This window comes from Archocentrus centrarchus, chromosome 14, assembly GCF_007364275.1.
Source record: "Archocentrus centrarchus isolate MPI-CPG fArcCen1 chromosome 14, fArcCen1, whole genome shotgun sequence".
Classification (NCBI taxonomy): Eukaryota; Metazoa; Chordata; class Actinopteri; order Cichliformes; family Cichlidae; genus Archocentrus; species Archocentrus centrarchus.
In genome coordinates, this window is record NC_044359.1 from 31,318,117 (window position 1) to 31,328,956 (window position 10,840).

General features: G+C 41.6%; 1 protein-coding gene across 1 annotated transcript; it reads right to left on the reverse strand.

Annotated features, from left to right (window-relative positions):
* Window positions 1-16: 16 nt before the first annotated feature.
* On the reverse strand, window positions 17-2,479 carry LOC115792218 (uncharacterized). Its single transcript, XM_030746667.1, has one exon. The coding sequence runs from the start codon at window positions 2,466-2,468 to the stop codon at window positions 1,065-1,067; it is 1,404 nt and encodes a 467-aa protein (XP_030602527.1). The 5' UTR covers window positions 2,469-2,479; the 3' UTR covers window positions 17-1,064.
* Window positions 2,480-10,840: the final 8,361 nt, after the last annotated feature.

The following is a 10,840-nucleotide window of genomic DNA, read 5'->3' on the forward strand; positions in this document are numbered from 1 at the left end:
TCGGGGGGGTACCAGAGTACGGTGGCCCAGAGGTGTCAGGTCAAATACAAAAGCCGCAACATAAATACAAAAGCCACAACAGAAACAGAAAACCACAACGCAAGTGACGCAACCTGCAAACAGTGCCTGTTGAATGAAACAATGCCAAGAGAAGCTTTGCTTGCTGGCAGAGACGATAGAGTCGAGAGACGCAGCAGCTAGAGCACGTGTGTCAGACTCAAGGTCCGCGGCCGCAGGGCTAACACAAAGAGACAGACCACCATTCACCCCTGTGAGAAATTTAGAATCACCAATAAACCTAACCCCAGTAGCTGCATGTCTTTGGACTGTGGGAGGAGACGGAGCACCCAGAGAAAACCCACACTTAATAATTTATTCTTGTATTATCATTTTGCACTCAGTATTTCATACATGGTATCTTGGAAATTGTCAATAATAATTTAAACACACAGATACACACAAAGAGACCAATCTCCAAAACTGCATATTTATCTAAATGGGACTAATTATGAGCAGCAAATGCACAACCAGACATAAGCAGAAAATAACACCTTTTATTCACTAAATACCTGCTTTTAGATACTGTATCACAAATAAAGCTTAAAAAGCTAATAAATGTATTTGTGCTGTCCTCGCTTTTGAGTTTCCTGTTTTTCACCAGCTAGACAGCCAGATAACGATGCTCCAATAAAGAAACTTCTCTTTCCGTTTTTTTGCTGCTTTATTGAAGAATGGCCTCTGACCATTGTCCACTTTCGACCATCGTAAAAGAACAAATCTTGTCCAAAACAACAACGTTTCACGATTGATATTAGCCTAATTCACGAACATTCGGCATTACATTCCGCCATCTTGAATCTGTCTACTTCCTGTATTTTTGTAACCACAAACAATGCTACAAAACAACCACTGGAGGGAGTTCTAGGGCAATTTTACAAAAAGTGCACACGGTGTAACTTATAACTTACAAAAGCCAGAACACTCCCCGCCTGGTACAATACAATTGTGCCACTACAATTAACATTTCTAATAAACATTTTACACTGTTTACAGTTATAGCACTCTTAATTTTCCTCTGACAAAAGCAAAACTATGTCAGCAATGGGTCTTAAAAACACTTTTTCATTTCCATCTTTCACAGTTTTTACTTCTGCTTTTCGAACCTTATTATCCTTACTCTCAAATGTTCTTACAACCTTTCCCATGGACCAGTTGTTTCTGTGTGTGAGAGCATCTTTCAATAACACAATGTCACCAACTTTAATGTTCGGTTTATCATCAGTCCATTTTCTCCGTTGCTGTAGAGTCGATAGGTATTCACTTTTCCATTGTTTCCAAAAACAGTCTGCCAGACACTGTACTTGTTTCCATTGCTTTGAGTAAAGGTCTGGTGGTGCAAAGCTTCCTGTTGGTGCAGATAATGCATTGGTCTTCTGGGTGAGAAGCATTGCCGGTGTGAGAAGGTTTGGTTTGTCTGGATCTGTTGAGATTGGTACAAGTGGTCTTGCATTCATTATTGCCATTACTTCTGCCATGAATGTACTCAACACTTCATGTGTGAATTGGATATGTGCGGCCTTCAAAAGAATCCCATCCAGGATGCGCCTCGCAACTCCAATGAGTCGCTCCCATGATCCTCCCATGTGTGAAGAGTGTGGGGAGTTGAACAGCCATGTGCATCCTTTCTCCAGCAGGTAAGCATTCAGTTCTGTGTCCTTGTGATCAATTTGCAGCTCATTACATGCTCCAATAAAATTAGTCCCTCTATCAGAGCGAAGCATTTGAGCAGGACCACGGATGCAAAAGAATCTTCTTAGAGCATTGATGAAACTTGACGTCGACATTGATTCAATGAGCTCAATGTGCACTGCTCTTGTGGACATGCAGGAGAAAAGTACAGCCCAGCGTTTACTGTCTGCACTCCCTCCTCTGGTGCGACGTGTGGTGACTGTCCAGGGCCCAAAGACGTCCAGTCCAACACTAGTGAATGGTGGCATGGGTGTCAGCCTATCAATGGGTAAATCTGCCATCTTTTGAGTCTGCACTTGTCCTCTGAGTTTTCGACAAAGAATACATTTGTGAATGACAGAAGAAATGAGCCGTTTACTGCCAATAATCCAAAAGCCAGCTCCTCTGAGTGCTCCTTCTGTTATGAGGCGCCCTTGATGCGCTACTTTTTCATGATAGTATCTAATAAGAAGGACAGCTATATGATGAGCCTTTGGAATAATGAGTGGGTGTTTCTCCTCTTTTGTTAGGTCAGCAGGTGCCAAGCGTCCTCCTATTCTGAGGAGTTCATCTTCATCAATGACAGGGTTCAACTTTTGGAGACAACTTTGTTTTGGAAGTGGCTGATTTGCTTTCATGCACCTGTACTCCTCTTTGAATGTTTCACTCTGTACTGCGCGAATGATAAACTTGGCTGCTTTGGACACTTCCTCTGCAGTGTTACTATCACGAAAACACATCCAGCCTTTACTTTCTGTGTCTGTTTTCTTGAATGATGCTGCCACACGTTTTAGTAATGTGACAGTGCAACACAATCTCATCCAATGAGGAAATCTTTCAAAACGACATGGCTCTAGCTGTGCTACTGAGGTTTTGGTAACGAGGGTTTTTACATCAGGTCTGATCTCTGCATCTGCGTCAGGGTTGATGAGAGTAAAACTATCACAATGTGATGGCTCTATGTCATGTTGTGCCAAAAAAGAAGGACCACAAAACCAGTTTGTGGAAGCTAATGTGGAAGCTGCAATTGGTCTAGTGGCTATGTCTGCCGGATTGTCACTAGTGGATATGTGAAACCACTGTGTTGGATGTGTGGTCTTCCTGATTCTAATCACTCGGTTAGCCACGTAAGTGTAGAATCTCTTTGTGTTGTTATGTATGTAACCAAGAACGATTTTGCTATCTGTGAAAAATCTGATAGTGTTTACTTCAATGTCCATCTCATCTTTAATGAGTTCGTACATCTCCACAGCTAAAACTGCTGCACATAACTCCAATCTAGGAACAGTATGAGCTGGTTGGGGGGCTACTTTGGACTTGCCCATGATGAACCCTGTGTGCCACTGACCTTTGCTATCTAGAGCTCTTAGATAGGCTACTGCTCCTATGGCCATGGTTGAGGCATCTGAAAATATGCACAATTCTTTCTTCACAGCAGCGGCCTGAGAGAACGGTAGGTAAGCCCTTGGTATTTGTAGCTGCTCAAGATCTTTCAGTGAATTTCTCCATTTATTCCATCCATCTTCTCTTTCTGCGGGAAGTGGTTCATCCCAATCCTTCTGCTCTGTGGATAGGTCACGAAGAAGAGCTTTTCCCTGCATTGTGATGGGTGAAACAAAACCTAGTGGGTCATATAAACTGTTAACGATGGCCAAGACACCTCTCCTGGTGAATGGCTTTTGCTCAGTGGTTACATGAAAAGTAAAACAGTCACTTTTAAGATTCCACAGCACCCCCAAGCTCCTTTGCAGGGGTATGTTGTCCAGCTTCAAATCCAGGTCTTTTAGATCCTTGGCTCTTGCAACAGCAGGGAATGCTTCCACTACCTTGTGGTCATTACAAGCTATTTTGTGTAGCTTTATATTTGACTGAGCCAGCATGTTTTGTGCATTCGTGAGTATCTCAACAGCTTCTTCTCCTGTTGCTGTGGATGCAAGGCCGTCATCAACATAAAAATGTCTCATTATGAATTGCTTTGCCTCATGTCCATACTCTTCTTCTCCCTCGACTGCAGCACGCCTCATACAGTAAATAGCCACAGCTGGGGACGGACTGTTCCCAAAGACATGAACCTTCATTCTGTAGTCACAAATGCCTTTGCTAGTATCGTTATTCTCATACCAAAGGAATCTCAAATAATCCCTATGATCTTCTCTCACTTCAAAACAATAAAACATTTGTTGCACATCAGCTGAAAATGCTACAGGCTCTTTTCTAAAACGCATAAGGACACCTAGTAAAGTGTTGTTTAGGTCGGGTCCACTTAATAAGACTTTGTTAAGGGACAGTCCTTCGAACTCTGCACTTGAGTCAAAAACTACTCTCAGTTGGTCAGGTTTTTGTGGGTGGTACACACCAAAGGATGGTAAGTACCAGTGTTCTTTGTCTGAGTCCAAAGGTGGAGCGACCTCTGCGTGGTCATTGTCCAGCATGTTTGGATAAACTCTGTGTATTGTCTTTTCATCCTGGGGTTCCTGTCCAGTGTTTTTCTGAGGGACTGGAGGCGTTTGAGCGCTTGCTCTCTGTTACTTGGAAGCTCTGGTCTAGGAGAGCGGAATGGCAAAGGTGCCACCCAGCTATTCCTCTCATTTTGATACACTTCCTTTTCCATAATGTCAATAAAGTTTTTATCCTCTGCTGACAGTGCTGGTTTGTCATCATCTTTTGTCCTATTAAACACTGTTTCTCCCAGCTGAATGTTATTCATGTTTTCACTGTCCTTTTGGGGGGCAGGTATGGTGTTAAGCTGGTAGTTGCAACCACTTGACTCTTTGATTTGAAACATGTTAGGGCATGGGCAGAGGTAAGAAGCACATCCATTCTGAAGAACATGTGTTTTGAGCACATTCACATTAAGCGGTTTATGCGTCTTCCCCATGCAAGCTTCCCCAACTATAACCCAGCCTAAGTCTAATCGCTGTGCATAGGGTGCACCATATGGCCCATTGATTCTCGCTCTGACTTTATGGACTTGTATAATGTCTCTCCCCAAGAGCAAAAGAATAGGTACTCGTTTTTCCACAGGTGGCACCTTCTCAGCTATCTTCTGTAAGTGTGGGAACTTCATAGCAACTTGTGGAGATGGAATCTCTCTTCTGTCATCCGGAATCATGTCACACTCAATCAGGTTTGGGAGTGGGAGCTTTACTCTACCATCTGTTGACTCAATCATAAAGTTTAATGCTGTTCTGCCAACGTTATCTGACAGTCCTGAGCATGTCCTGAGCTTGTAAGTGTCTGAGTGTGTCTTAATCTTAAAAAGCTCAAAAAACTGAGACTTAGCTAGTGACTTGTTACTTTGTTCGTCAAGCACTGCGTACATCTTCCTTGCCTGTTCTCTTTTCCCATCTGGATAGACTAATACAGGACTTATTTTTGAACATGAATATGGGATGTCTACATCGCCACACACTTCTGTGCATTTAGAAACGACTGAGACGCTTTCACTAGTTTGCGTCTCCCCGCCATTCTCTTTCTCAGCTTCAGAGCTTTCAGCTGGTGCAAGAGGTGGACCTGGATGTAGCGCTGCTAAATGTCTGTCGCTGCCACAGTCCATACACTTTATTTGCACACTGCAGTCCCTTGCTAGATGCTGAGTAGAGCCACAGCATTTAAAACAGATTCTGTTCTCTTTTAAAAAAGACTTGCGCTCATCTATGGGTTTCGCTCTGAAACTTTTGCACTTCTTAAGTGGATGAGGTTTCTTATGTATAGGACAAAGCTTATCAGGGCTTTCTATAGGTTTACTGTAACTAGTTTGAGCTGGACTGGTATCTGTTTTGTGTACACTAATCACTTGCCTGTTGTTGCCTTTGAAGCTCTTCTCTTTTTTGATGCTTGCGTTGGCAGGAGGTGTGATGACAAAACTTGGGTCATTTTTTATTTTGGCTTGTTGTCTTACAAACCCCGAAAAGACACTGAAAGGGGGAAAGGTAACTTTGTGTTCTTCTTTGTACTTTGCCCCTGTTGCAATCCATTTTTCCTGTAGTCCATAGGGCAACTTCTCCACGATGGGATTGACTCCACGAGCTGTGTCCAAATATGAGAGGCCTGGTAGGTATCCTCCATCTTTTGCACATTCAATTTCCTGCAGAATGTCACCCAGCTCTCTTAACTTTGCGTTATCTCTGTTGTTGAGTTTGGGAAACTGTTCAGTCTTTTTTAACAGTGCATTTTCCACTACTTCAGGAGAACCATAACACTCCTCGAGTCTTTGCCACACAAGCTCCAGTGCTGCAGTTGGATTAAAGACGTGGACTGAGCGGATTCTCTGTGCCTGCTGACCAGACTCAGCTCCAAGCCATTTGACTATTAAATCTAGCTCTTCTTGGGCTGTAACATGCAAGTCTTTAATAGCATTTTGAAATGATGCCTTCCAAGCCCAGTAGTTCTCTGGCTGGTCGTCAAACTGCAAAAGTCCTGTACTTAACATTTCCCTCCGTGTGAGGTACTTCGCAATCTCCTGTACACCCTGTGTCTCTATAGCTGCTTGAGGAGTGCCAAATGGATACAGTTTGGGTGGACTCAGTCTTTCTCTGTGTTGTGCTAGGTGCTCCACTTTAACCTTATTCTCTTCTGCACTGTGTGAGCTGTGATAATCTATTTCTGCATTCATGGCCTTTTCACATTGTTCACGTGCAGCCTTGTGACAGGCGAGAGGATCTACTTGCAATGTGAATCCTTCAACACAAATATCTGAGTGTTTTTGTACATACTCTGCAGTACGCTGTTCCGGGCTGGTGGATGGTCCCACTAATGGATAGTCCTGTTCAATTTTTGAGAGTCCCTCCTCCTCTTCATAAACTGCAACTTCTGCTTCTGCAGCCGCAACAGCCTTCTGAGAACTCAAAATATGCAAATTAGCCTCAAGTTCAGTTTTCTGCTTCATTATGGCTGCCTCCTTTTCCGAATAAGCCAGTTGTGCACGTGCAGCCTCCACTTTTGCTCGTGCTTTTAATGCTGCAGAACTTGTCGATGAACGTTTGAATGAATGTGAGCGTGCAGACATACAGCGTGTGTCTGTGTTGCTTGCATTGTCCTTGTTCTCCATGTCATCTGCTTTACCTGACTGTAGACTCATGGTTGCTGCGCTATATATCTCCTTGTGGTTGTTGCCTGCTGCGCTGATGTTCTTTTACTGTGCTGTCCTCGCTTTTGAGTTTCCTGTTTTTCACCAGCTAGACAGCCAGATAACGATGCTCCAATAAAGAAACTTCTCTTTCCGTTTTTTTGCTGCTTTATTGAAGAATGGCCTCTGACCATTGTCCACTTTCGACCATCGTAAAAGAACAAATCTTGTCCAAAACAACAACGTTTCACGATTGATATTAGCCTAATTCACGAACATTCGGCATTACATTCCGCCATCTTGAATCTGTCTACTTCCTGTATTTTTGTAACCACAAACAATGCTACAAAACAACCACTGGAGGGAGTTCTAGGGCAATTTTACAAAAAGTGCACACGGTGTAACTTATAACTTACAAAAGCCAGAACAGTATTTATTATTTGTGGGTCGGACTATTGTAATTCATTATCAGGATGTCCTAAAGCCTCCCTGAAAAGCCTTCAGCTGATCAAAAATGCTGCAACTAGAACTAGGGACTAGAAAGAGAGAGCTTATTTCTCCCATATTGACTTCTCTTAATTAGCTAGAAAATAGTTAATGAAGGCCTCCTGTCTTTTTGTCAGTGCCTCTATCTCCATACATTTTCTTAACCACTTGTTCAATTCAGGGTTGTGGGGGTGGGAGGGCTGTCCCAGGTATCAGGCAAAAGACAGAATACTTTTTTTTATTTTGAAAAGCTGATCCCTAAACTAAACCTACATATAGATTTCTTGTGAGGTTTATGTGTCCTGTTTCCCCTCCTAGAGTCAGTATCTACTGTACAATTATGGTATGATTATAAACGTGTGTTTACCATAATGAATGTGACAACAGGTAGCCTGGTTCTGAGTTCCTGACTGAGGTTTGGGACCAGGAAGAAACCAATTCTGAAAGTCTGCCTTTAACTGAGGTTCAGCCCAGAGAGGAAACCCCTTCTCAAACTCTGCTGAGGTTCAGCAGAGTTTGAGAAGGGGACTGGGAGGACGGCACGCCCTCAGCCCGGGCCTAGAGGGGGCCCAGATGGGAGTGAGGATAAGATTTCAGGTAGCCAGGCCTCTATCACGTCCAAGGAGACCTGGAGAAGGCCAGCCCTCTCCTGAGCGAATCCAGATGAGTGCTGTGATTGGCCAAAGGCATAGCCTATACATCACCCATCATTTGTGTTGTACACAGGGGTTTTAAAGGTTGCCACAGTCAGGACTGAGTCACGGTTGCTTAAAACTTTACAAGACTGACTGACTCCAGTGATGTAGTAGGTGTAAAATATTGAATAAAATGTTGTGCTGCATGACTGGCTTTATTTTCACCCTTTCATTTAACTTAATGACACCAAATTTTCAAGTGGATCACCGATATTTTCTCCAAGTGTATTTTGGGTAAAACTCGTCACCAACCATCCACCAACGTCATCATCAGTCACTTGGCAACAGATTGTAAACTAAGTGGAGCATTTTTACGGACTAACATGAGTGGCACTTAATATAAGCATAAAAGTGGAGCGGCAAAGCGAAAAGAAAAGGAAAAAAGCGGGCAAGGAAAAGCCAAGTTACAAAAACTGGACACATATTTTGTTCGTTGTGATGTTATGATGAGCTTTATTATTTGGGTATATAGGGCCCGGTCATTTGCCCCGCCCTGGCTCTGATTTGTTCCGCTAGTGATTAGGACTTAAGAACATGAGTAAAAGCAGCATTTACACTCTGCAAAGCTGAGAACCATAAACATCTTCCAGCATTTCCAGATGTGTGTTTTACAGTCAAGTTTGCACGATGTTTGTCTAGTGATCAAATCCTCAGCGTTTATTTATGGACAAAGCTGTATCAGCCTAACTTAAAACTATCAGCATGAAGGGATGCGTGGAAAAAAAAAATGTCCATTTAGATAAAGACCCTTGTTTTACAACTTAAAAGTTTCACTGATTGTTACTTATAGTACAACATGTGTGAAACAGATGCCTGTTATGGAGTCACAATATCATTTGGTGAATTTATTATTTAATCCAAAGTTGAAAACACAAATTTAATCCTTCACAATCAAAGTCTTCAAATCAGAAAGCGTAACCATTTGAGTAGTTGAAAATATGCAGAACTGTGTGAATCGGGAAAGAAACACAAGTTCCAAAAAATTGGATTTTCAGATAAATTGTTTTAAGAGTCACTCCATGGAAATGTCAGGTTTTCTGCCTATAGCCTTTACAGAAATGTTAAATTTGAATAAGACGTTAAAGGTACAATTTGCTGAAAAACAAAACAAAATGTTATTACTGAAACATTAATTTGACAGTTTTTTTTTTAGAAAGAAAATGATAAAGAATGATTGTCAGCATATCAGTATGCTTCCCATGTTTGAATGCATAGAGGATGTATGAGTGAGAATGTACCAAAACACTTTGCCAATCAATCAGCCTCCAAGAGGATCAAAAAGGAGTCTCCTGTAGGTTCAGGCAGGGCTGCTTTATAGAGTACCTGAGCTTGACATGCTCAGGTGTGCTGTGTCTGAAATTGGGTCAGCTCCACCCAGTGGTTACCTGAAAAAAGGTAGACACCAGCAATAAGAAAACAAGGCCATTATTCATTATTTTAACATTTTTTTCAGTTTACATTTTATCATGTGTATTGTGCGTTTTTGTAAAGCATTTTTAACACTGATTTTTGTGATATAAATACAAACCTGATTACTGTAATTCATATCATTATGAGCCATCTTATGATTAAGATTAACTTAAGTATCCTAGGAACCACAAGTAAGCCAGCAGTCTGAGAGAGAAGTGATCTGTTGGGCTGATACGGTACTATGAGGTCTTTGAGATAAGATGGAGCCTGATTATTCAAGACCTTGTATGTGAGGAGAAGGATTTTAAATCCTATTCTAGATTTAACAGGGAGCCAATGAAGAGAAGCCAATATGGGAGAAATCTGCTCTCTCTTTCTAGTCCCTGTCAGTACTCTAGCTGCAGCATTTTGAATCAGCTGAAGGCTTTTCAGGGAGCTTTTAGGACAGCCTGATAATAATGAATTACAATAGTCCACCCTAGAAGTAATAAATGCATGAATTAGCTTTTCAGCATCACTCTGAGACAGAAATATTAGAGTGTAGCCTACTCATTAAATTAGTGTTGCTACAAGCGTACAAATCTGGACAGTTAGAATAGTCTCTTCTTTCTTTTAGGAAATTGGCATAAGAAATTAAAACAAACCAAAAACATTTCATGACAAATGTGGGCGAACTTGGGGGCCCCCTGGTGGTCAGCGGGCCCTATGCAGCCGCATATGTCGCCTATGCTTCGGGCCGGCTCTGCCTACAGCTGCTGTTGTTGGAGCATTGCTGTTACATGATACATTTATTTTGTAACTGCTCTCTTGCTTCTAGGTTTTGGAGGGACATGGAGGAATTTGTTAAAGATAAAACTAAACACACTATCCAAATCAGACCTAAGGATATTATAGTCAAGTTTGAATGTAGAGATAAAAATTTGAGCTTCATTATTAATTTAATGCTCCTCTTAGGGAAATTTCATATACATAAGGCAAGGTCCTCGAGATCCCTCCCAAACTTTTATGTTTTCTTAGTAGACTTCCATTCATATGTAAACACTTTAAAGTTAACCACAAATAAGAAAGCAGAGCTCACATTGCTGCATCTTCAAAATTTATCTTTGATTGATGCTGACTGATAATAATCATAATATGCCTTTGATTACTGTATAATTTTTTTTTTTTTTACTTGCCATGTTTTGTATTTTGTTGTCATTTATGTTCATGCTGATGTCTGTTTCTACTTTGTTCTATTTGTGTTTGTAACCAAAGCATAAATACGGAAGCCGAGAGCGGCCATGGTACGTATAAACTTTTTCTGATGGTTTTCTTGAGATAACAAGATAAATAACTCGTTATCTCGAGAAAAGATAACGAGTTATTTATCTCGTTATCACGAGAAAACGGTAATCGTCTACCATCGTCTACCATCAGAAAAAAGTTTATACGTACCATGGCCGCGCTCGGCTTC